The sequence below is a fragment of the Aplidium turbinatum genome, chromosome 8 (assembly GCF_918807975.1).
Source record: "Aplidium turbinatum chromosome 8, kaAplTurb1.1, whole genome shotgun sequence".
Taxonomy (NCBI): Eukaryota; Metazoa; Chordata; class Ascidiacea; order Aplousobranchia; family Polyclinidae; genus Aplidium; species Aplidium turbinatum.
Window position 1 is genome coordinate 7,989,355 of NC_137479.1, and position 27,962 is coordinate 8,017,316.

General features: G+C 38.8%; 1 protein-coding gene and 1 non-coding gene across 2 annotated transcripts; one reads left to right on the top strand and one right to left on the bottom strand.

Annotated features, from left to right (window-relative positions):
* Positions 1-27,956, top strand: LOC145775186 (alkaline phosphatase-like). The gene is made up of 11 exons (XM_082586424.1): positions 1-158; positions 2,382-2,492; positions 4,563-4,684; positions 12,930-13,104; positions 13,285-13,460; positions 13,616-13,832; positions 16,171-16,323; positions 23,810-23,989; positions 26,230-26,352; positions 26,860-27,004; positions 27,437-27,956. The coding sequence occupies exons 1-11, from the start codon at positions 80-82 to the stop codon at positions 27,573-27,575; spliced, it is 1,620 nt and encodes a 539-aa protein (XP_082442550.1). The 5' UTR covers positions 1-79; the 3' UTR covers positions 27,576-27,956.
* On the bottom strand, positions 7,143-7,249 carry LOC145776473 (U6 spliceosomal RNA). Its single transcript, XR_014290261.1, has one exon. It is a non-coding gene; the product is annotated as a U6 spliceosomal RNA (small nuclear RNA).
* Positions 27,957-27,962: the final 6 nt, after the last annotated feature.

Here is a 27,962-nt window from a genome sequence, read left to right on the forward strand (position 1 = left end):
TTGTTTCATGACGAAAGTTGATTTGAACGAAAACAAAGAATCGAGATAAAACAGCTTCTTGTGTTGTGTTTGTTGAAAAATGGTCCAAATGTTCGCATTTGGATTGCTTATGATGTGCTCGCTTGCTATGGCTAGAGAAGAATGGCAAAAGTGGAAAGGTAAGAATTATGATTCGTAGCTTACAAAATATACACAGCACAACTGACACTTATATACTATAATAGCGTGCGGAATAAAATTATAAAAAACTTAAGTTTTTGGTAAGTTGTTAGCCTACACATGGCCATAAGTTGGAAGATCATTTTGTTTTTTGTCTAGTTGATGAATTCGTAGGTTGGAAACATTATTTAGAAGAAAAAAAATTAAATGATATTGCAAACTGAAGCCTGCACACTTGAATTTATTTTGCGAAATGTCATCATAAACACCTTAAACCGTAGTAAGCACTGCTAGTACCGGCATCGTAAGTCAAATTGCTTTCAAAGTTTTCTTTCAAAATGGCTTGTTTAGTAGCTATACTTTTAGCTTGAATGATATTTATCTGAAACAAGTGTAACTCAAAGGTATTGAAAACAGGCAAACATCTCTATGTTAGTTATCGGTTTATTTTTACTAACTACCGGTATTCAAAAACTTAACCTGACGAAAAAACAGTAAAACCTTACATTTAAGGTCAAACATATTGTTTAGTACCAATACAGGGTGAACAGAAAGTGCTTGGACCAACTTATAAACGAGTTATTAATTCAAAATAAATAAAATTCCATCCAAAAGGTATCGCAATGAGAGCTTAGAATACTAGGAATAAATTTATTTACTTTCAATGTCGCCACCGTTCATTTGAACAACTCTCTCAATTCTTTGTCGGAAGCTTTCGACCGACGCACGTAGCTCATCGGTAATTTGGCCCATTCCCGTCATCAACACTTGGCTGAGCAACGGAAAAGGTCTTTGCCTCCAGTAACGGCCACACACAAGAGTCCATGGGATTCAATTAAGGCGATGAGGGAGGCCACATTTTCTCACTCCATAATCTTGGAAGTTATCGTGAGCAGTAGTCCTGAGTCTTTCTTGAAATGCGAGATGGTGCACCATCTTGTTGGAATGTGAAGGGAATCTTTATAGTGTTTCTTCATCTTTTCAAGGGGTGGAACCAAAGTATCGTTGATGTAACGATTTGAATTGATTTTAACTCCTTGTTCCACGAAAACCAGAGGAGATTTCCATGTTTTGGAGATGGTGGACCACACAATCAGAAAAGGCGGTTTTTGACGGTAGTAAACTGGTCTCACAAAATTTTTAATATCTGCTGAAGACTTTGCATAAATTCTATCATTCTGATTAATGAACTGAGCTTCAATTGTGGAGAGTTTTTTTGTCTGAAAAAATAATCTCTTATCCTGCCATGCCTGCCTTCAGTTCTTTGAGAAGAATATGTGCTCTTTCAAGTCTCTCTTGCTTTTGGAGAGGTCTAAGGAACTACCGTTTTCTCATCTTGTAAGGAGAAAACTGAAGATCCTTTTACACAATGGTGCTCATTGAAGTATTGCTCACATTCATTTCTTTGGCCATTTGACGGATGGCTCTGTTTGGGTTTCTTCTCAAAATTACTCGGACTATCTTAATCACTTTTTTTATTGGAGCAGTGCAAGGTCTTGGATTCTTAGGACAATCTTCAGATGTATCAAGTTCTTAACTCTATTCACAACATGGTAAACGGTGGATTCGGCATCTTTTAAGAGCTTAATAATCTCAGAGTTGGTTTTTCCGCGCGATAGAGCTGAATGATGGCTTTTCTTTGGCTCATTTTAGACCTTACGATTAATGCTTACAATCAAACTTAAATTTTTAAGAGTTTAGCAAGATATTTAGCATATTAAAAGGCACATAGCCCAAGTGACATTCAATATTTTAATCAGAAAATGAAAAAAAGTTCCAGGACTTTTTGTTCACCCTGTAAATTTTCCATTCAAAAACACATTTTCTCAAGGTGAAAAATCTTAGTTTATGTCGCATCGACTTAAAAGAATGTGGTTGGTTGGTTGATTTTGAATCTTTATCCTAGGACGGACAAAGCCTTGATAGATTATTCCTGGTAGTTTTGCATACTTGTAGAGGCTCTTGACGCAGGAACGGCTACCGAGATTGACAAAGTGAAGTTTTTCCGATTTTTGAAGTCTTGTTGCTGGAGAATTATTCCATCCTCAAGTTGTTTTTGGTAGGTTAGTTGAGCACACATGACCTTAAGCGGAGGATATTTTGCAATTTGCCTAGTTTTGTTTTCTCTGACTACTGTATGTTTGAATACATGCGTATCAAAACTGCAATTAACGAAAACCAATTATTATAATCGATGACCATTCAACTGCTTTTTGTTTCAGTTGAAGAAGAGACACCAAAATACTGGTTGGACCTTGCAAAAGAAGATCTTGAAGCTACTCTCAAGGTTCAGAATAATATGCGTGTGGCTAAAAATGTGATAATCATGCTGGGTAAGTGAACATATTTTTTTTTTTTGTAATCTGCTTAGTAATAACACTGTGCAACAAATCCCCAACTAAGAAAAACTTCAAGAGCACGTGAGGTTGCACTTTATGAATTCGAGGGCGCTGATTCCGAAATTGGGCTTGGTTTTATACAGTAACTTACCATCAGGTCAGGATTGTTTGAAAAACAATTTTAAGTTTTTCCAAAATTAGCCTATGCTTAAAAATCGGAGAAAATTATCGTTACATGCGTAGCTAATCAACCAAATCCAAAGCCTAACAAATGAAATCGCTTGGTTATTTTTGCAAACCGGCATGTGTTGTGACAAAGAGAAGTCTTGAGTTGTTTTCACTGAAAACTGTAGATGTTATACATGTAAAACTATCTTGGCACGTAGTAACGGATACCAGGGGGACACTTAGTTACTTTCCCTCTTCAACAACACAAAAAAACATGTGTTTTTTTACAGTTTCTGTAAAAAAAAAAACTTTCTTGCTTCTCTCGCTCAATCACATTTCATCGACCAAACCAGTGGCATAGTAATCTCGCTTTTGCAGCAGTACATCTGTGTAGGGCAGTGGTTCTCAACTTTTTTGTCTTGGCGACCCCTTTTAGTGCCTTCGAAACTGTGCCAGACTTAAAAAATGTTTATCTTTTAATAGAAACAGTTTATTTCATAAGTTTTGAAGGGGCACACTTAGAAGAATTATCTAAACTCGAGATGCAGTTATGACGATTGATGACATTGACGAAGCTGTGCCATGAGCTATATGTTGGCACACAGGATCAAAAATCAGTAATGCAGATTAACAGTTTTTCTATAAATTTTATCAAAAATTAGCAGCATTTTTACGACCTTTACAAAGAGTTCCTTCCTTTTTTCAATTGATGTTTTGTTGTAACATCGTCATGGCAAAACTGTGAGTGCTGATAGACTGCTGACTAACGTTTGTATTTCTGAATTAAGCATTTGTCAACAATCTGCTGTCTCAAAAGAATTAACTTGAACCTTATAAAAAGATTTAACTTTTTATATGATTTTTTTTAGTTAGGTGGTAAAAAACCGAACTTTTGTGCAGTACAATGAAATTTCAAACAACCCACCATAACGTCACGACGCACAGTTTGACAATCGCTGTATACATAAATAAAACACAAAGAGTTTTTAATGTCGTTATTTAACAATCATGCTGCAAACTCGAAACTTTCACGGATCCCTTGAAAATGCATCGGGAATCCCTTGGAGGGCCGTGGACCTCCAATTGAGAACCACTGGTATAGGGGTTGTGCATCATCATCTCAAAAACTAACAAGATACTGCAGTAGTTCAAACTAAAACACATTGCGCAGCCAATTAATCAACAAATATATTAACCTAATCAAGTGTTAATAGAAGTATCTCTTGAAGTGCCTTGAGTACCTACAATGTGGCAAAGTGGGGTCATCGCGAATGGATATTTTAAATTTTCTGAAAGATTATGTGATACTATACACAAGATAAAGCTGAACTTTATCAAAAATAATTTATAGAAATCCTTTAGGTTAATGGCCATGAAAAGAAGGATTGAAAACTTCACTTCAATTTTAAACCTATTCTTGTGATCAAACTTCTATAAAAATCTACATTTCTGTTGGATGAATTTAGTTAAATCTGCTACAAAGTGTGACTTTTAAGCGAAAATAAAGAATGCTGGAGCACAGATCTTATTATTAAAAGTATTGTATATCCCAGTAACATTCTAAATAAATCTGCAAAGATCTTGAAATTTCAAATTGAACACAACTAACGATTTTATGATGACAACAATAAAAAGGTCTTCTTTAACCTTGAAACTAGTTTGCTTTAAAATAGTCCTAGCAGTTTTTAACACGGTATAATAGCAAAAGAAAAGAAAACTGCTAACACAGTGATGTGAAGGTCCATAATTTGCGCTGGTGACACCATTTAAAGTGGGATTAAAAAAAACTCATTACTCCGCTTTCTAAATTACACCATAGAATGTAGGCTGCATGACTAGGCTATGAGATAGGTTCTCGTAATGTACTGTACAGTGACCTCCTTTCCATGTTATCAGGAGATGGAATGGGAATTCCCACAATAACCACCGGAAGGATTTTGAAAGGGCAGCTGAAGAAAAATACCGGAGAGGAAACAGTTCTTGCTATGGACAAGTTTCCTCACACTGGATTATCAAAGGTAAGAGGCTTTATATTCTAGCAGAAACCTATGCTAAAATTCGAAATTAAACTTTCAGAAATTAAAACAATATTGCTTTTTGGTTAAATCGTTTGTTATTATGGTTTTATGAATTAAAAAGAAGAAACAGGAAGACGTCTTTTAATCACAAAAAATGATTGATGTTGTAAAAAACTAAAAATGGAAACATTTTCCCCTAATAATATAGCCTACGACTTGACATTGAGTTAGAAAATAACTGCAGACAATGCACACCGTTTCGGCCGTCCGGCCGCTTTAGTGCAGTAGGTATACACTGGGTATGGCCACGGAGATATATACCTCTGTGTGACGTTTTTCCATTTGTGGAACCTAAGCTCCATAAATATGTTTTATAGTAGATTAGGTTGGCTGTATAGCCGAGTGGTGAAAGCAATTCAACCCCATGATTCAACCCCAAACCTGACCTACATACTGTATTGGTGACCAAGTGATCACGTTTACTTCGAAGAAGCTGAAAACTGGCACTGAGATCAGTAGAGATGTACAAGAGAGACTTAGTGAAATGTGGAAGAACAGGAAATGTCCTCAAACTGGTTCACTTATTCAAAGTCTTCCAGCCACGTGAACGACTATCATAACCAATTTGAATACCACACTTAGAACCCCAGAATTGCAACCGCAGTAAGATCCCTTCTGGAAAGACTCTGTCCACAGAGCCTGACAGTCATGTGGAAGAGGATCAAGTGTTATAGATGGCCTTGTATAAACCCTTTACAGCCTGTTTCCTGTTTCAACCTGTTTCACCCTAATTGAGATCATCAAAAGTTTCTTATATAAATAGAATATTTCAGATAGATCTTTTTGAATAAGAACTTTCTAAGGATTCCAATAAGCGTGAAACAGGTTGAAAGTATTTTTGGTTCGGTACGCTTGGCTTTTTGCTTGGTATTGAGCACTTTTTATAATTTTGACAGTATTTACCTTTAACTTTTTATATATGTAAAAAAAAAAAATTTAATTAGCCTACACATTATAGTGCTTTGCAATATGTTTGTTGAAAATAATAGAAGTGAAGTTGCAAGGTAAACCGCATAAACTATTTTGAAATACCATAAAGCAGGGGTCACCAACTGGCGGCCTGCGGGCCGCATGCGGTCCGCCACGCTGTATCGCTGCGGCCCGCGGAAGGTATCAGCGTACAAGTATAACCAAAAATACTTTGCAATTGATTGACTTTCGCTTTTAGCAGCATGATCGTTACTTACTTCACAGTGTAGATTCTAACGATCTGTTTAAGCCTGATGCTGCGAATTAGTTGTGGTAATATCGAATTGAACACAGTTCCCTAGTCATGTGCTATGACGAATGGTGTTGAATTCAGTGAGTGCTTCTTTCAATGGGCTCTTTGGTTTAGCTTGAGGCTGCCGGCTGTTGAGTTTCTGTGCTGTTAGGCGCTATTGCTGTGAAATTTTGTTGAATCAGTTGTTAGTAGATTAGGTGACGTAGTTCTTCCCTTTCGGCACGGTTGTTGATTTTTGAATTTTGCCTGCTGATGAATATGGCCTCTGTGAAACGTAATTGTACCGCGTCATTTTCTCTGGCAATAATTTTAAATTCAAAGTCGGCGTGGCACTGTTGTTGATGATCAAAGACCGAACTTTTATCTGAGCTAAGATATTCTTCGATGCGGGAGTGGAGTGGGCGGATCGTGCTGCCTATTTAGCTTTCCCTGCATTTTTTGCATGTGATCTTGTAGACACAGTTCTTGGTGGTACACATGTCGTCGTTCCGTAGTTGGCAGTTTTGCAGCCGGCAAGGTTCGGATTTTTGTGGGTTTTTTAAGTGCGTTTCAGAGGGTTCGTGAGCGTCGAAAGAGGCGGACTGGCAAGTCCAGGTCTTTGAAGACTTTCTTTATTTTACGATCCGCGTCGTCGCTCATATAAGGAAATTCGAAATGTATTGGGTTGTATGGTGTCTGAAGTGAGGGTTGTCTGCTTTGTCGGTGTCGTCGTCGTCTGGGTGGTTGCTAAAAATACTTTTCTTGAGGAGTTAAAGAGCACGAAGGCAAAAATACTTTCCGGGAAGCATATTTTCGCTTGCATACGATTCCACCGACCGACCAATCAGATGGTAGTTCTAGGTGGGGGTTGCTTAAAGTTACTCCAATGCGATGTCCAGCCACACCGTCCCAGTGGTTGATTAAAACGTCTGTTTTCGAATTTCGAAATTGTCTGTGAGCATAGGGTTGCTTATTTTAAGTTTGCAAATGTCATGTAAACACTAGTGTGCGTTTCAGCGTTATTGTGTTTCACGAGCAGTGTTCTCTTTATGCAAGTTTTTGTTGGCAAAATAGGTCGATGTGCCAACTCAATTTATAATAAATTGGAAAAATATTACATATAAATTTAAAGACTTTTTCTGATTGTATTATGAAAATATTTAGCTTAGTAGCCTACTGCAAAATTATTTTTTTTTAAGAAATATGGAACGCTTCACGATCTCGCCTGTCATCCTTGCGCAGGGACCAAGCTAATCTTCTCTGTATCGTTCCAATTTTAGCATATGTACTGCCGAAGCAAGTACTGCAAAATGTTGTTAATCAACAAATTCTTGCCATGCTGATAAGCACCGCAAGTGACAGTTGTCTATAATAAAAGAAAGACGGTTTTATAAACTCTAACAAAAAGGATGAAAAACCAACTCATTGTTTTTTAGAAGGAACACCCCAGCAAACATCACAGTATTGGGCCGATACTGGCCCAGTATCGGATTGTACAGGTAACTTGTATTGGCCCAGTACCGGCGCCAATACCGGCCCAGTACATTCGTGCACATCGTTAACGCGTTGGGCCAATACAGTCTTTGTATCGGTGACTTTACTGAGCCTGTACACAGCCAATACTGGCCCAGTACAGTCTTTGTATCGGTGACTGTACGGTGCCTGTACACAGCCAATACTGGCCCAGTATCGGATTGTACAGGTAACTTGTATTGGCCCAGTACCGGCGCCAATACCGGCCCAGTACATTCGTGCACATCGTTAACGCGTTGGGCCAATACAGTCTTTGTATCGGTGACTTTACTGAGCCTGTACACAGCCAATACTGGCCCAGTACAGTCTTTGTATCGGTGACTGTACGGTGCCTGTACACAGCCGATACTGGCCCAGTATCGGATTGTACAGGTAACTTGTATTGGCCCAGTACCGGCGCCAATACCAGCCCAGTACATTCGTGCACATTGTTAACGCGTTGGGCCAATACAGTCTTTGTATCGGTGACTGTACTGAGCCTGTACACAGCCAATACTGGCCCAGTACAGTCTTTGTACCGGTGACTGTACGGTGCCTGTACACAGCCAATACTGGCCCAGTACAGTCTTTGTACCGGTGACTGTACGGTGCCTGTACATAGCCAATACTGGCCCAATACAGTCTTTGTACCGGTGACTGTACGGTGCCTGTACAAAGCCAATACTGGCCCAGTACAGTCTTTGTATCGGTGACTGTACACAGACAATACTGGCCCAGTACAGTCTTTGTACTGGTGACTGTACGGTGCCTGTACACATCCAATACTGGCCCAGTACAGTCTTTGTACTGGTGACTGTACGGTGCCTGTACACAGCCAATACTGGCCCAGTACAGTCTTTGTACGGTGCCTGTACACAGCCAATACTGGCCCAGTACAGTCTTTGTACTGGTGACTGTACGGTGCCTGTACACAGCCAATACTGGCCCAGTATCGGATGATACAGGCAACTTGTATTGGCCCAGTACCGGCGCCAATACCGGCCCAGTATATTCGTGCACATCGTTAACGCGTTGGGCCAATACAGTCTTTGTGTCGGTGACTGTACTGAGCCTGTACACAGCCAATACTAGCTCAGTACAGTCTTTGTACCGGTGACTGTACCCAGCCAATAACTTACTGTCTTTGTACTGGTGACCGTATCGTGCCTGTAAACAGATTATCTGCTACTACCTTAACTGTATCGAAACTATCGCGCCGCTCTGATGCGATGCTACGCTACAACACCAATAGGTAGGCTACTGATGTGTATTGCTCGGTAACTGAAACTGTTCTGCTGACATCCAGGGATAGCACACTGTCTTTAGGAATACTTCGACAGGTTTTGCAACACAACTCATTTACCACTTGCATCTTTTATTATTATCAATACAATCAACTGTTGGCCACCTCGGCTTCAACCCGATGTCTTCTTCCGCCTTGGCGATCAGGCCAGTTTTGCATCCAGGTGCTGGCTGCTTTCTCTACCTCTTTTTCGGTAACTGAGGTCAGCAGCGGGTTTTGTAAAACAGCTCCTAAAACAACAAAGATGAACAAATTGTCCACAAAACATAACTGCAACATTAAAATATGTTACGTGCATAGCCTATTATCTAACCATTCTAAAATTAATCTACCGCAAAGCAGTAAACAGTTCGTTAAATACGCATCACTATCCTGTACCAATTGCCGGTTGTGACGACAGACTAATTTATTATGCTCAATTTGACATTCTTACATACCACTACAATTTTTTGTCTTTTTAAACTTTATACCATGCTTATTTCTTTATGTTTTTATGATGTATGTTTTTGCAGTTAGATTTCACCTTACAGTTTAATATGAAAGCAAAAACTTTGAACGTTACTTGACTTACTCTTTATGACAATTGACATCCGCAATGTTCTTCATAAAACATAGCGCCTTCTTCCTTGGCAAACCGGAATCCCCCTTCCATCCACCTTTTCCCGACTAATTATACTTCTGACAAAATGTATTTGAAATGGTGCTCTTCATCACTCGCCAGCTGCATTCTTTCACTGACGAGCCACCCACCACAGAAAGGCGAAAAATCTGAAACATTCAAACATAATGGGCTACTAGGCGAGATGACTGGGATTTTGAATGGCTTTGGAGTCGCAGATGCGTTAGGTTTTTGTGTTGCAGTTTGCAATTGAGAATTTGGTGAGAGAGAAGGCGATGCGTTATATAAACGTAAGACGACGTGACTTAACAGAAGGGCTTGGTTTGATTTGAAAACAGAAGAGACAAAGGTCTGGAGTTAATCCTTTGCTAAAGGGATTATGATGTCACTCTATTCACTTCAGCTGGCAAGCGGGCGGTTCTAATACACACTTGCGAAAAGCAAAAATTTGCAATGTGTGGTAAACAACCAACCACAAACACTGGCGATTCACGTAAAACTACGGTAGTTTGACGTTGGATATAGCAATTGTGGTAGGCGAATTGACTTTTTGCTTGTGACCCTTATAAAACTAGGCTCATCTGAGTGAAAGCAAATTTATGGATTGATTTCTGGGCAAAAGATTTTAGCACCACTTATTAAATACAACACAATCAACAGAGTCCAAAAAGATAATCTTGTTTTCGTTTCAAAATCGCATTTAATTTTGTTAGTTTTTTACTAGATAAATGTTACGAAGAACGTTGAAAATTTGCGATGTAAGCTATTTCAACAATCACAATAGCTGTAGAGTTTTGGTGGTTAACGTTGAATATGACTAATGAATGTTGCAAATTTTCAACAATTAGTTTGGGTATGAAACACGAAAAACTTAAGTAGGCTAAGCAAAACCGACGGTAAAATGAATTTTGCTACATGTAGTAGCAGACTAGCAGTTATGAAACCATATGCACCCGTTTTACTAAATCCAGATTTACGAATCAAGTTCAAAGATTTAGCAACGTACACACATGCATCAAAGTCCCAAGAAATGTTCTTACTTTCGTTCCGACAGCTTACTTTTGTTGTTGGTTTCTTTAGTAGATTAATATACTCCAATCCGAGTGTGAAACGTACTGGCTCGAAGTTGAGTTCTAATAGACTTTCCATGACTGCGTCTTTCGATGTTAAAGTAGAATATATCTTTCTTTTAGCACTACTGTATATCTTAACATTCAGCTAAAGAAACTCCAGTCTGTCGACCTCAAATTCAATTCAATCAATGAAAATCTTTACGATCGGCCTTTCACTGCAGGCACTGGCGACAGCGAAAAAACACGTGCGTCGCAACTCGCAATGTACATTGTACAGTTTTGCCTTCATCAAACTGTAGCCTAGTGTGCCAATATCTGATTGCCATTACACAGACTGTACAGTTTTGCCTTTACCAAACTGTACTGTGCCAATACCGGAATGCCCATACACAAACTGCAGCTACAGCGTACAGTGTTGCCTTTACTAAACTTTACTGTGCCAATATCGGCTGTACTGTGCCAACACCTTACCAAACTGTACTGTGCCAACACCGGATTGCCATTATAAACTGTACAGGTTTGCCTTTACCACATAGTAGCCTACTGTGCCAATACCGGATGACCCTTACACAAACTGTACACATTTGCCGTTACACAAACTGTACTGTGCCAGTACCGGATTGCCATTACACAAACTGTACACTTTTGCCGTTACACAAACTGTACTGTGCCAGTACCGGATTGCCATTACACAAACTGTACAGTTTTGCCATTACCAAACTGTACTGTGCCAATACCGGATTGCCCTTACACAAACTGTACAGTTTTGCCTTTACACAAACTGCACTGTGCCAATACCGGATTGCCATTACACAAACTGTACAGTTTTGCCATTACCAAACTGTACTGTGCCAATATCGGATTGCCCTTACACAAACTGTACAGTTTTGCCATTACCACACAGTACTGTGCCAATACCGGATTGCCCTTACACAAACTGTACAGTTTGCCATTACCAAACTGTACTGTGCCAATACCGGATTGCCTTTACACAAACTGTACAGTTTTGCCATTACCAAACTGTACTGTGCCAATACCGGATTGTCTTTACACAAACTGTACAGTATTGCCATTACCAAACTGTACTGTGCCAATACCAGATTGTCCTTATATAAACTATACAGTTTTGCCATTACCAAACTGTACTGTGCCACTACCGGATTGCCCTTACACAAACTGTACAGTTTTGCCATTACACAAACTGTACTGTGCCAATACCGGATTGCATTTACACAAACTGTACAGTTTTGCCATTACCAAACTGTACTGTGCCGATACCGGATTGCCCTTACACAAACTGTACAGTTTTGCCGTTACAACATTGTATCGGCCCGATACAGGCTTTGTATCGGACAAACTGTACCGTTTTGCCGATGCAATACTGTACATTGCCGGTATTGGCCCGATACAGTGCAAACGTTACCGATACACCCGATACACGCCGATACAAATACAGTATTGGCCCAATACTGTGATGTTTGCTGGGACTGTTCATGAATTACGATAGAATTACGATTTTTCGGCGATTTCCACAAGCGTTTGTTTCATGGTGCCTGGTTTCTTTTTCCCTGTTATTGGAGCCTATTTTTCGCTGATATGTTTGCAGGTCACTATTGTTGCCTGTATTGCGATGTGTCAAACATTTCCTTGTTTACTGAAATTGTTAATTGTAAGATATCTTTTGTGAAGCGAAGTGGCAACACCACTCTTGCTTGGCGATGGATATTCTGATGAAACCGCTCGCCTCGCTATAAGTGCGCAAAACAAGTGGCCTCGTTTATTAGGCAATATTAAAAAAGTCAAAAGTGTTGTAAAAGGAGCTTGGCCTGGCAATAGCGTTGTTCGATTAATTTTGTTGCTGCGGTATTCTAACACAAATATTAACAACATGCAACGCTGGATAGCCTACTGGGTACGAAATGCGTTGTTCTCTAGCATAAAAGTCAACCTACCTAAAATTTTATTAGTGCAGCCCGCCACAGCTCTCCTTAGTGGCAAAGTGGCTCGCATGCAAAAAAGGTTGGTGACCCCTGCCATAAAGTATCAAATCATATTGACAAATCAACTTTATTGAAGAGAATTGTATTTTGATTTATTTGCTGCAAACTAATACATCGAAGAAATTCCACTTGTGTGGCAAAACCTTTAAAAAAAATTTAGTTTTATCGCTTTTGCACGGTACTACATGCTACTTTGTGATTGTTGTATATCACACTACACATGTTATCCAAACTGACAAGTGAAGTTCCTGATTGTCGAAATAATTCAAGAAAGGTGTTCTTTAGAATGTTCTATGATAAACATTCATCTTGACATTAAAACTGAAACCATTAAGCCAACAGTTAATATTTTAGTCCTCATGCCAACAATAATCTACAGTAGACTTTTAACTTTGCGTAAAACACAACTTTACAAGAAACTTTGCAATAACAAATCGCAAAAATTACAAATAAAGCTATTTTTCATTTTTCTTTCAGACTTACGATGTAAACAGACAAGTCGCTGATTCAGCCAGCACAGCCACGGCTTATCTCTGTGGAGTGAAATCGACCTATTACACAGTGGGGGTTTCCGGGAAAGCAAGATTTGGACAATGTAAAACGCAAGAAAAAAACGAAGTCCCATCAATTCTTATACACTCGGCTGAAGCTGGTAGGCAACGAACAACTGTATCTGATCAAAATTGGGCCTTGTTTGAAGTAGAGTTGTTGCAATGTTTAGATTAAACCTTCCGGCAACGTTTGAAAAAGCAATAAATGCTGAAAACTGCTTTACAACATTTAGTTTAGCATAGTCATCAAATAAGATTTGACTTGGTATTACTTTGAACAGGAAAAGCAACAGGAATAGTGACAACCACTCGCATTAACCACGGCACCCCAGCGGCCACTTACGCTCATTCAGCTTCAAGATTATGGTATAGCGATGCAGATTTAACACCAGATGCAAAAAAAAATCGTTGCAAAGATATTGCTCAACAGTTCTTCGACAATTCCGATAAAATTACAGTAAGTGCTTAATGCTTATCCACATTTTCAAAGTGGTAAAAAACCTGAAATTGAAAAAATGTTTACAAGTGACCAAACAGTTAGTAATAATAGCAGACACGGTTAATAGGTATAATTAACTACTGCAAAGCATTGTAACTTAAATGTATATTTAGGTTGCATTGGGTGGAGGAAGAAAGTTCTTTATGCCATCTGACAAGTACGACCCAGAATACCCCGAAAATAAGGATTGTCGCCCTATTCGCAAAGATGGGCAAAATCTAATCGGCAATTGGTTGTCATCTCATGCGAAGAATCATTTGCAACCTAAGTACGTCTGGAACAAAGAACAGTTCGACAACGTTGACATTGACACTACAGATCGACTGTTAGGTCAGAGATGTGTTCATTCATTACTTCTAAGAGCAGGGGTCACCAACCTTTTTTGCATGCAAGCCACTTTGGCACTTAGGAGAGCTGTGGCGGGCCGCACTAGTAAAATATTAGGTAGGTTGACTCTTATGCTAGAAAAGAACGCATTTCGTACCCAGTATCCAGAGTTACATGTTGTTAATATTTATCTTAGAACACCGCAGCAACAAAATTAGTCGAACAACGCTACTACCAGGCCAAGCTCCTTTAACAACACTTTCGACTTCTTTAACATTGCCTAATAAACGAGGCCACTTGTTTTGCTCACTTAAAGCGAGGCGAGCGGTTTCATCAGAATATTCATCGCCAAGCAAGAGTGGATTTGTCACTTCGCTACACAAAAGATATCTTACCATTAACAGTTTCAGTAAACAAGGAAATGTTTGACACATCGCAATACAGGCAACAATAGTGACCTGCAAACTTATCAGAGAAAAATAGGCTCCAATAACAGCGAAAAAGAAACCAGGCACCATGAAACAAACGCTTGTGGAAATCAGCGAAAAAACGTTTCTATCGTAACTCATGAACAGTGTTCCCTCTAAAAAGCAATGAGTTGGTTGTCATCCTTTTTGTGAGAGTCTATATAACCGTCTTTCCTTGATTATTAGACAAATGTCACTTGCTGTGCTTATCAGCATGGCAAGAATTGTTGATTAACAACATTTTGCAGTAGCCTACTAAGCTAAATATTTTTCAACTGCCCGGAAGCATAATAATTCCACCAAAATTTCATTCAAAGTAGCTTTTCGGCAGTTTCTTCTCCAAAAAAGGATAACAGTATTTCTAACAAAATAGAAATGTGTTTATTGGCAGCCAACTGTAACAAGAATTGATAGCGATAGACACCGTGTTTCGCCCATGAGGCTGGGGTGGTCAGTACCGCACCACATGTTATAAAATGAGCCCGATCGTGAAGACCTTGAATAACCGGCCAACCGCGCCCCGCAAATGCTGGGGCGCGGCGTGAGGGGACGGGCGACTTTGCGCTCGGAAACGCTTGGTCTACCAGCTAAGGACGCGGGGCCAGGGCTGGGGAGATGTGGTGTCTGTGAGGAGAGAATTGTCTGTGATGAATTGCCAAAATTCCGATTGATGAGCCCGCATCCCGAAAATTTATAAAATTGAGACTAACCAGAGAGACAGGTACGAACCGCCCTTTTGCAGTGGAGGTTCGTCTTCCGGCAGGTTTGGGTCTGCCGGGAGAATAGCTTACAGCCGCGGGGGAAGACAGCCCACGGAGAGCGTTTTCTCCCTCTCACGTTCAGAAAGAAAAGAGCCAACAAAATGTATTTTATTCAAATATGATTTAAGTACTTCATCAATCCACAAAGCCATACAAGTGCAAACTAAGCGACATTCAAACACCTGTTCAATTTGAGTCTTACATTTCTTTACAAAAAATTGGACTTTAAAATAAACTTTCACCATTTTAAGAAGTCCCTTCACCAACCCTTGCTACGCTTTGAAGTACCTAAATCTATGAAGTTATTCAATCAAGTGTTCCAAAAATCCAATATTTCTTTTGGTTTAACTAAGACGATACAAGAACTTAGCCTATCAAGCCTAGTTTAGACATGGGATTCCATAGACCCTTTGTGTACAACATATACAGAAGATACTGTGCACTCCTGTCGTCAGACCACTCGGCATGCGGTAACTAAGCAAGTGCTTCAACTCAGCAACTACAGACAACTCTTTTAGCTACTGCCAAGTCAGCAAATGTCATTTACTTGCTCAGTTAGGACTTGCTTGGTCATCGCTTGTTGAACTGATTTTGCTGACTTGTGGCATGCCAAACTTCGGCTTGCTCAGTTGTTACTTGGTCAGTTTCTTTATTTACCAACTTCAGCTACTTGCTGAAATGTTGCTAGTTCAGTTGTCACTTGCCCAACTGCCATTTGCTCAGTTCACAACTGCTGACTTGCAGGAGACTTGAGCAGTCCATGGTGCAACTAAAACATGAATTTTACATAGAAATGTTGGGCAATAATAGTTTGTCTTTCAAAATGTTTTTTTTAAAGTAATTTCATTTACTGCAGTATTTAATTTCTTTTCTTTTATTTTTGAGTCATGTATAAAATCATCATCAAACAATATGTGTGTTGTCTCCCTGAATGAATCAATTCTAGTGTGTGTTATTAAAGTGGTTTTTCTATTAGTGCAAAAAGAAATGTCTTAATGTTAACAAAGATTCAAACGTCATAGATCAATTTGTTTCCAGAATTAATTACTTGACCTAACTTACTTGCGCTACTTCTTAAATGCTTCATTAAATTCATTTTAACAAACTTTTCAGGTTTATTTGAACCTGAAGAGATGCAATTTGAGGCTTTTCGAAATAAGGATGGCGCAGGCGAACCTTCATTAACAGAAATGGCAGAAAAAGCTATCAAGATGTTGAAGAAAAGCAAGGAAGGATACTTTCTTTTGATTGAAGGAGGGCGCATAGGTAAGAAACATACAAAACCATCGCACAAAAATTCCAAATAAAGTCTATTTAATTTCAAAACTAACTTATGATTTCGTTGAAGTTGGCCTTTTTATATTTTTCATAAAGATTTGTTTTTCTAGCTTGTCGATCAGTGCTTAAGTTTTTCAGCCGATCACATGCTTTTATATGCGGTGATCTTGTCATGAAAGTTTCTGTGCTTGAATACAACATTAAGGTTTGATCTCCTCACCATCAAGTTCAGTAAATTTAGATCTTAATCAACATTTTTTTTTGGGCAAAGCTCAGAGTTCAAGATGGGTACCACTACACCAGTCATTTCCAAACTTTTTCTATTCGCTTACTATTTTGCAGTTTCATGCAGTGTTCGCGTATACCACCTGCGCTACAACCAGAAACTTTCAAAAATATACAATAAAAGGCAAGATTAGCACAGCGCTGCAAGACAAAAAGATTTTAATATTAGACTAAATATAATTATTGTAAGCTGTTGAGCTGTCGGATTAGTAGAAGACCAATAAATAGGGTGCACTACTATTGCTACTATCAGTAGCAACATTGAAACTGAAAAATGTTGGCTTCTGTTAAACAACCTAGGTCAGAGGTTCTCAAATTATGCGTCTCCACGCCCTTGGTGGGTAGTTTCAATTTTTCAAGTGGGTCGCACAATGATTCGTATCTAAACTCGATTACATAATAAAGCGCTCACAGATATTGTTAACCCCTGACATGTGCATGAGAACTCATCATTGCGAAACTGTAGCAATTGCTTATGGTTTAGCAATCACGTAGCGCATTTTTTAATTTATTTCCTCGCGAGACAAATAAATGCTAGAGACACAAATAAATAAAAATTACTGAAATTCCTATCGCTGAGTGCGTCGCAAGTCCAACACAATTTTTCAAAAACGTTGCAACGAAAAAAGTTTAAGAACCACTGACCTAGATGTTGTGTCATAAACGCTTGACCTACTAATAAAATTAATTATGACACAATAATGCACATTGAGTAATCTGAAAGTTTGCGCAAATTGTATTATTTTATTTTAACTACTGTCAACCATGGACGTCCACGTGTCACCTTAAGTGAGCTTCTCACGTACCATCTGAAAAACCTTCGCATATCACAGTTTGGGAACCACTACACCTTGCAGGTTTACAATTTTCCATACAAAATGGGATTATTACCTGACTCATCATTAATGCGTCCGCCCCGGTAGCCGTCCACACACCCAAACACTCAGCAGGCACACCATACTTCCATGGAAGATACCTACCCGGGAAGCGAGTGACTTACACTGACCCAAGGGACCCACTGCTGTAGGTGGTAAACTGTGGATATATAAAGTGATGGTTACTGGCTGCCTCAAGCTTATCTACCTGTCTCAACTTTCCCCTTGCTGATGTTGGAGCAGACTAGGAGATGGCGGCCAAGCTCAAGAACTAGCACGTTTTGGTAAAGAATTGGTGTTAATTTAATTTTAGTTTGTTTGTGTGTGTGCTTTTTCATGATGCCCGCTTGAAGAACGGCACCGGCATGTGGAAAATGGCCACTGCAGTCTGACATCTCATTTGGCGGAGATGCCAGAGAAGTGCCCAGAGGAAGGGTAGCTTTCACTGACCCCAGTGTCTTCTTGGGATGGGCCTCTGCAATCCTGTCACCTCAGGCGAGTAAGACGACGAAGATGGATGGTTAAAGATGTCCTGCTGCAATCACTCTTCCGGCATCAGGCCATTTAAGATATGTGAGAGGGACCGGTTAAAGGTGGATTGTTACGCCCTTGGCTCTCTAAACTTTTTCAAAGCTGTTCTACGACAGTTCTGAGCTAGTGAGATCCACCGCTGCAATCAGTCGTCCCTACCATCAAGGACGGCTAAGAGAGGCGGTTGAAAGAGATTCTTCACTGGTTCTTATTTCGTCTGACCTTAGGAGGAGGTTTGGAAGGAAGAGAAACGTCAGATGACAAAGGAATGCTATGTTTTTGTGCAATATCTTTTGTTTTTGTCATGATCACCCCAGGGCTTGGATAGTGGACCGTTTTTTGCTTCATATGTATGTGTTGCCAATATCCAGAGATGTCTTCTTTTGGATGATTCTATCCTTGGCGATGGTATGCATCATTCATTCATTAACATGCTTATATTAGCATCTTACTTAATGCTGCTGTTATATTAGCATCTTACTTAATTTTCTACCGTGCTTTTTGCGGATGACACATATCTAGCTTTACGTGGTGAAGACTTGGAATCTTTACAAACAGAAACCAATACTGAACTACAAAAAATTGATGCTTGGCTACGAAGAAACAAACTCTCTTTAAACTACTCTAAAACAAGCTACATTTTAATAAACAAAGTACCTAAGCGTACTGTTGAAACTAATTTCAGGTTGTGTATAAACCAAACAGTGATTGAAAGAATGAAAACAGTTAAGTACCTGGGAATCCATGTCGATGAAAATCTAACCTGGTCCTCACACATTAAACATTTGTCGCTGCAGTTGGCTCGATATTCCGGAATTTTTTATCGCCTTCGTAACTATGTGTTAGAGGAAACATTGCTTATGTTATATTATAGTCTAGTATATGGTCGTGTTCAATACGGTATTACTATATGGGGTACTGCAGGTAAAACACTAATCAAGGAAGTTGACGTAAGACACAATAATATTATTCGTGCAATCACTAGAAGTACAAAATTCAGTCACGTCACTAGCTTATACAAATCTTTGAATATTTTACAACGTGAAGATATTTACAAACTCGAAATTGCAAAATTTATGCATAAAGTTTCCAATAATAATCTACCGCCTGTATTGCAAGATCGTTTTATAAAACTTGATAATATTCACTCGCACAACACTCGACAACTAAATAAAATGAAGTATTTTCTTCCACAAATAAACAAATCCGTGGCACACAATCTTCTGACACATCGGGGTACTAAATTGTGGAGTGAATTGGATGAATGTATTAAAAGCAAACACCTAGCTTTGTTTAAAAAACTTTATAAAATTACCTTGTTAAGTTCTTATTAAATCGTTAAAATCGTTCAGTTAAATTATTTTATCTCATGTAACCTCGTATTTGTGTTCTAAAACGATATGATTGATTATATGCTCATGTTTTCCCAGCTGGTCTTGATTCAATATTCTACAAAACCTTATATATACAATTCGATTTCGAAGCTACTGTTCCATCCATCATTATATTTTATTGATACAGTTATAATGTCTGATGCTGCAATGTAAGATGACTGATGACAGGCAGCACCTTGACTGGTTAACCGCAAGGTTGTTCGGTGCTGCCAGACCTTTCTATTGCCATATTTTGATTTGTATGTAATTGTGTTTCTTTATATCGAGTCGTATTAGAAAGGAAAAATAAACAATATCTCTCTTAGTTAAGCAGATAACTTTAGATTTCTCGTAAAATACTTCATTTGGTGACACAAGCATGAAAATTGGCACACATGTACTTTAGACCATGTAGATTTCAAAAGTTTAATTAACCAAACGAAAATTCAAAGCGGCGGCCGGTGACGTCAAAATTCAAAATGGCCACCATTCCGGTCCTGGACTGACGCAGGAAAGTTGTTTTATGATAGCAATTTAGGTGTTTTTCATCTCTTACTATCTTAAAAATGTTTTTTGTGACATTTTTAGCCAGTGTTTATGATTTCAGATTATACCTCTCATTAAAAGTTCTCACAAAAACGGGAAAAAAACGTTTTTTAGTGTTTTTAGCGAAAAAAGGGTGGTCATATGTTTAAAAAATGATAGTCTCAGCAAAATCCCTCGTTACTGTTCACCCTCAAATTCAGTGTATTTAAAAAAAAGACAGAAGTAGGGGTCCAACTCGAAAGTCACCAGAGTAAATTTTTTGAGCAAACAGAGGTGGTATTTGTAGTAAAATCTGATTGTTGGTTTTCAAAGCCAGATTTCAATGCCAGTTGGTTTTCAAAGCCATTTTCAAAGCCAGATTGGTGGAATACCACAGAACAAACTAGAAGTTAGAGCTTCGGTAGAGAGTTTGTCTTGTTGAACCATAGGCATACGAAGCCGAGCACCGTGATCAAGTTTAACATCTTCAAGTTTATTACATTTACAGTACATAAACATAAAACTACGCAACAAATTAAGTATCCAACGTTTTCGACATCACAAGATGTCCTCTTGTGATGGACTAGAAGTTATCCGAGGTGTAAAGAAGATACCAGACTTGCCTGACTCGTACACGATTGTCAAACCTGCATTTTTCGCTAAACAACCACTTCCACCTGCGTATGACATACAGAAAATACCTAGCCCATCTTTATTCCTGATTGACAGACAGTTCAACTGGCTAGACCACGTACTTCTCACTGAAGAATATGATGACAAGGTGCAAGCAACGTGGTCCGCATTCAATGGCTCACAGATACAAAATCACAAATTCGACGTCAGCTTTTCGTGCGTTTTACCACTTTTGAGAAATAAAGCAGACAGTGTGTGTCTACAATAAAGCATGTTATGGATCACGTACAGCAAACTATGTCGTATTTTAATCCGTCTCAAACAGCAGTCATTACAGCTGACCAACCTCTTTTTGCACTATCTAAACAAGTGCAATGGTATTGGCCTGATGAATACGGCAACTTGGTCATCAACTTGGTCACAGCGTGTAGTTTGTATGCATTGATGCGTTCTGCGCAACAAGTGGAGACACCAGGCTGGATTTACAATGAGGTGGAATTCAAAGAATGGTGCGCCACGAAAGCGGATGATTTTCCAATGTTCAACTACTGGTACACTGCATTCAATCTGGAACTCTCATTGCTGGGTTTTGTGGGCACTCTCCGGGAAAGAAATTTTCCAGGATACAAGGAGGCTCTGGCACTACTCCTTCCAAAATTCTTTAGTGGTGACAGAACTCACTACTCAAGGTGGCTGACCATACACCTACTTGACATGTTGTCATTGAAAGATAAATTTCCTGATGTTGATGAGCAGTTCATGAAAGGGAAGTTTGTGATTTAGAAGACCAACAGAGAATATTCTGCGATTGCTATTGACCAAGCCCATGAACAGAATAATACTATTATGAAAAGAGATGGAGGGATAATTGGAATCACAGAACACGAATCAGCCTTGCTACGATGAACGGTAGCAGGCCCTGAAGTCTGTAGAATTATACAGGAATATGAATGTGTTTCTAAAAGTCGAGAGAAAGTATTCCTAAATCATCATGAAGCAACACCATCAGCACAGAAAGCATTTCTTAAAGACGTCATCTCTCTCACCCGAACCATTGAAGAGATGGGCAATCCCTATCTTGAGGAGTCAACTTCAGATCTGCTTACTCGTAATACGAAAAATGTCATGGAGCAAAAGGTAACAGATATGCTAAAAGACTATGATACAAAAGGTAAAAATCAGTTGGAAAACTTCACATCAGAATTAGACAAATTCTACTCACCAATTGGTCGGAACAAACTCACATTGTTTAACTCAAAAAAGACAACACGAAAAAGGAATCACAGCACATTGAAGGGTGACTGCAGCCTTTTTTCAAAGCTCTTTATTTCATGCCAGATCCGACAAGTTGATCTGCCTGAATTTTTTAGCCATGAAAACCAACGATTCCCAGCAGCTTTAAGTTCAGGAGGTGATCTTTACCAAACATAGAAAGCAGATTTAATGGGTTGCCTAGAGAATGTGGTACCTGCACAACCTGCTTTACTGGACGATGTAGACATGATGGTGATAGATGGAGCATGTTTAGTACACTCTACTACACCAAAACATCATACGTTTGGTGAATAAGCCCAGAAGGACTTCGTGGAGAAAACTAAGCCATATGCCAGAAAGCACAAACGAACGGATGTTGTGTTTGACACTTCCAAGGACGGAAGCATCAAATCTCACTCTCGTATAAAGTGGGGTAATGGTAGCAGGCGGAGAGTTACTCGAGATGGAAGAGTCCCAAAGAACTGGCCAAACTTTTTGCAAAATACAGACAATAACAAAGAACTTTATCCATTCTTAGCTGATTCCAACCAAGAATTCATGCCACCGGATGATATCGTTTACGCTTCCAAGAATGAAAAAGCTGTTACTAATAATGACAATCCCGCTTTAGTCAGTTTGAGCTCAAACCAAGAAGAAGCCGATACCAAAATGTTTGTTCATCTTCATCATGGTCTCAAGTATGAAACTATACAAAAAGCAGTCATCCTGGCTAATGACATTGATGTGGTCGTTATTGGAATTGGCTTGTTTGAAAACTTGAGCAAGGATGGACTTCACAAACTCTGGATATCTTTCGGGAGAGGAAACAAAAGAAGATGGATTCCTATTCATCAGATATTTTCTGTCCTGGGTCCACAGAAATGCAAAGGGCTGTTGTTCTTTCATGCCTTTAGTGGCTTTGACTCTTGTTCAGGCATGAAAGGAAAGGGGAAGAAGTCGTTCTTTGCAACGTGGTCAGTGTATCTAGATGTGACGCCAACATTTCAGAAGCTCAGTCAGTGTCCAGAGGAAATAAATGCAGAAGATTTTGCGATCCTTCAAAAATTCACGGTATATCTTTATGATAAAAGTAGCACTGATCATAAGGTAGACACTGCAAGAACGACTTTGTTTACACTTAAAAATAAACAATATAATAATATTCCACCAACAGAAGATGCGCTGAAATTGCATGCACTTCGGGCAGCATATCAGGCCGGACACATTTGGGGACGTGCTCTTGAAAGGAGTCCAGAATTGCCATCTCCAAGTAACTGGGGGTGGAAATCTGGAGATGGGGGAACATGGGACATTATGTGGACAAGAAAACCCTACCGTAGCCGAAGCACGTAAAGAACTAAGACGATGCAATTGTAAAAACGAATGCAAAAGCTATAAATGTAAAAATGCAAATTTACCATGCACTTCACTATGTTCCTGTCCTTGTGACCATGAATAGATATTATTTACATGTGAATCATTGTCATGAACATGATTTACGTACTCAATAATGTACACGTACAGTAGTAATAACTGATAACAGAAATGTTGACTGTACATGAATTGTCTTTTTAAGAAAGTACTTTAAGTCTGTTTGGGTGGAAGTATCAAAGTTTAGACTATTCTGCACACCTGACTGTCAAATTTGTGAAATCCTTTCTCTGTCCATAGTACGTTACACACTTGTTTTTGTTGAATACCATCTTAAATCATTCATACTGTCTTAAAAATAACATTTTCAAGGTAGTAAGAAATGAGACACATCTACATTGCTTTCATAAAGCAACTTTCCTACGTCAGTCCACTACCGGAATGGCGGCCATTTTGAATTTTGACGTCACGGGCCGCCATTTTGAATTTTCGTTTGGTTAATTAAACTTTTGAAATCTACATGGTCTAAGGTACATATGTGCCAATTTTCATGCTTGTGTCACCAAATGAAGTATTTTCAGGGTTATCTACCTCACTAGTAAATAATCCTGTCATGTAATCTTTCAGATCACGGCCATCATGCTAATATTGCTCAGTTAGCTTTGCACGATTTCGTTGCTTTTGACAACGCTGTGGAAAAAGTTGTTGAAATGACTTCGGACGATGATACTCTTGTTATTGTAACGGCGGACCATAGTCACACATACAACTTTGGGGGTTATGCAGACAGGGGAAACCCAATTTTCGGTTAGTAAAGTGTAATTGGTCTATAAATGTATAAGAAGCATGTGGATCTTATTAGCACAAGTGGTATATCAATTTGACTCACTAACCTTTGGGTTATCGTATGTCCTCTTTCTTGAGGACATGCCCTCTTTTTTGTTGTAAACTAATGATTAGTCCAAAGACGTTTAAAAATTATCAAATGTCCTTTTTGCCTCAAAATTTAAATAGTTACCTCATTCAGCTGCAACAAAAATACTTCAAAATTGACTAATTGTTCGTAAAAATGGAAGCATACAGCTTGTTGCTTACTACTTAAAAATGCTAGCATCAATTTACTGTAGCCTACATTTACAGTAAAGTTTTTCTCTTTCACCAATCACTTGTTATACGGTAGGCTATCCACGGCCCAGCGTATAGCCTATTTGTCTCAAAGTAAAATGTAATTTGTCTTCCTTGCGATGGGATGCAAAATTAATCCCTCTCGTATGAAAATCCCATTTCACTCTATGCCGAAGCTAACATTGTTTGAAACTTATTTGTTAGATTTCATCAATTTGCCTATTAGTTGCTAGTAACCTAAAACCTTTACCTGCCTGTTTTACCCAAATTGGAATCCTCAGAAAGTTCTTATTCAAATTGCTTCAAATATACTGTATGTGTAATTCAAATAATTAACAAAACAATAAATGCTCTTTGCCAAGTAAAAAAAAAAACAAGCAGAACGAATTATATCAAATAATGTTATTATTGACCAAAAAACTTTTACATGCTGTTTCATCCCAATTGGAATCATCACTAAGTTCTAAAAAAACATAAGAATGATTGAATCAGAAGTAGCCTACTTTAAAAAGATGGAAAACATTATTGCTTTAACCCTGGCCACAACAAGAACCAAATTAAAAATGAAACAATGCCGCCAGCGAATACTTTAAAAACTTAAAGACGTCGTTTCTTGGTTTCGTATCTTCATTCTCGGACTGACAAAGCCTTTGGTAGGTTATTCTTGCTTGTTTGTCTTACTTGAAGAGTAGAGCAAGGGTCTCCAGCACGCGCCCCGCGATGTATTTTGGAACTTTCCAATAAATAACAATTAAAATTCACTTTTATTCACAATTCACTTACCAAGATTAAATTCACTTTAAAATTGTTCAAAAAATCTGAAAACGCCTGTCAAACTTTACAAGAGTTTTGAGCGCTTGTTTCGTCATTCTGTTGCGCGCAAGAGCAGCCATAGCCTACTGTTAAATAACCATCACATTGTTCACTTCTTGTGCCGTTATCGCAACAGCAACGTTGGCAGCTTATTTTCGGCAGTCAGTTCTTCAAGGATTTCGTTTTTTTTGCTTTTTGTAAGTCGGTTCCAAGATTTTTGCTCTCCAGGTTCAAGATTTTTTCTCTCCAGTTCAAGCTATTGAACCGTGATGAACTGTTTTATCAGCATCGACAGCGCACGGGTGCAAAAGAATTGACATGGCGAGAAGAGCACAATAAATATAGCCAGGTCTAAGACTTTAAACAACCATTTATGCCGCACTTCCAGCGGCGGAGCGGCGTGAGTTTGGGGTGGCGATACACCGGAGAGAGGTCCAATAGTTAAGGTCGCGGGGGCCAGTCTAGTCTGAGGTACCTGTAGAAAGTGAGTTTGGATCAAAAACTCTTTAGGACCCGTTTGCAAAATTTAGAATGGCTAAACGGGCCAGAGAAACAGGCTTGACTTTCCGCAATGCAAAAAGGGAATGCGGCCCTCGAGTTAATTTACAAATATTTATTTGGCCCTCAGAGCAATAAAAGTTTGAGACCTTTGTTGTAGAGGCTTTTGACGCAGGGCCGGTTACCGAGAGAGGCAGAGTAAAGTTCCCGATTGTTGAAATGTTGTTGCCAGGAAATTACTCCATCCACTGTGTGCCGCTGAATGGAGAGCAGTCCTGAAATGCGTTGATCAAGCGCAAAACCTATAGGCAAAACACACAGCGCTGCGTGATCTTGAAGCGAGCGCTTAACCACTGAGCTAACGAGCAAATGTTTTGATGTAAATTTGTAGGATACCTATTGTAGACTGGTCTGGAACATGTTGAGGTTGTTCTTTTGTAGCTAATGCTACTATTTCGACATTTATTTCTAAGCCAGCTAAATTGTTACTTTAGTAGGTTACAATGTATTTGAATTTTTTAAATTTTGATTTAAAAATTTCTGTGATTTGGAATGCTTTTGAGAAAGTTTTACTATGCTCATAATATATTTATTTATTCCTAAACTGACAGGTTTAGTAAGGTTTCAAGGTCAAATCGCTAAAGGAAATGATAGTAAGCCGTACACTGCCCTTCTATACGGGAATGGACCTGGTGGTCTCCGGCCGAAAGAAGCTTTAACGGAAACCATGACTAGTAATCTGCTTGAGAGTTCTAACATTTCTGAATAGCTTTTAATGCAGAATAATAGTTAGCCTACAGTACAGTTATTTGATTAGTTATAACTCATGGCACCTTCATTAGGATACAGTTCTGTCACTTAATTTACCACAAGCGAACTGAAGAATAGATCATCTCCGAGTATCAATTAGAAACTCGGTATGATGTGTAAACATGTTGGAACCGTTTCTTAATGTGTTGTACATAGTACATACTTCAACATTACGTAACAACAACGTCATTGTGATTGTGACGTACGTAAACAATTTAAGAATCATCAAATAAAGTGTTTAATTAATACAAGAACATTCAACTTTACCTATATGATGTTGTGTTTATCAAAGTCACTAAATGAAACTGGTGCGTTTTGATACTTTTATACTTTTAAAGTTCAAACTATGACAATAGCTAGCATAAACTTTAAATGACATGGCTTTCAACTAGGTAGGCTACCATTAACGAAACTATATTTTCTCATCACAGACCGAACGGTGTATAGACAAGAAACAATTGTGCCGCTGAAGATGGGATCTCATGGAGGAGAAGACGTAGCTATCTTTGCAAGAGGACCAATGGCTCATCTGTTTCAAGGAGTTCATGAGGAAAGCTATATCGCATACGCCATGAGGTGCATGTTTGCTTTATAGCAATGATGGTAATACAGACCTATGGACTAAGGGACTAGAATCGTTGTTTGACACAATTACACTTCGAGTAGACTGCTAGTGCTAGTGAGAACTTCGTTCGAGTATCATTCTCATTGACAACTTTAATTTGATTTTTTTGATTTTTATACTTTGAGTTGGAAATTATATGTACAGGGTATGTGTGTTACTGATTTTTTTTCTCGATAAATGCAGAAAGAATTAAAACTTGACTTGAGTAGCCTCCTAGACAGCCACTTTATCTGGTCCAGATCTGGTAAAGATTTGGCCAGACCCGTACCTGATCTGTTAGAGGTCTGAACTAGAAAAAGTGGCTGTTGGGGCTATTTCCTTGAAAAATTGTGTAATTAATTTTTGCCCTCTAGGTTATATGCTTATCAATTTATTTCTTTTAGATACGCTTCTTGCGTTGGACCTGACAAGAGACATTGCGCTAAAAGGAAAAGAACTGATCAAGCAGATGCACAACCGATTGTAGACATCAACCCAAAGTTTATGAGAGCACAGGATGACTTTCAAGATATGGATCCTTGATACGACAAGCTATGACCAGTTGACCACCCGCTGACGAAAAGAATTTTAACCTTTTGTTTTATTATAGACCTCTGTTTTCGATTGTGTATACGAGGTGATCTGGTTTGATTGGCTTTGTAGGTTTCGTTACTAATACTATAGCATCATAGCCGTTTGGGCCTTTGATGAACTAGATGCTCAGTTCGTAAATTCTTCCAATGTTCTCTTTGTCGTTAAGTGATTGTATAATTTGAAACTGCTATTACTATTTTTGTAGAAACGCTATAAACGTATAAACTATAACTATCATGACTTCTTTGAATTTGTTATTAATCTGATACATTTGTTTCGTCTTGCAATTTTCAACCAAGCAGATCACCAATACACAATTCGAAAGAGTTAGCTATC

Excerpts from the sequence above, each read along its gene's own strand:
- LOC145775186 (XM_082586424.1), top strand. The coding sequence starts at position 80 with ATGGTCCAAATGTTCGCATTTGGATTGCTTATGATGTGCTCGCTTGCT. Across the intron at positions 23,990-26,229 it reads CAGGGGAAACCCAATTTTCG|GTTTAGTAAGGTTTCAAGGT; the intron begins GTTAGTAAAGTG and ends CTAAACTGACAG. Across the intron at positions 26,353-26,859 it reads TTTAACGGAAACCATGACTA|ACCGAACGGTGTATAGACAA; the intron begins GTAATCTGCTTG and ends TTCTCATCACAG.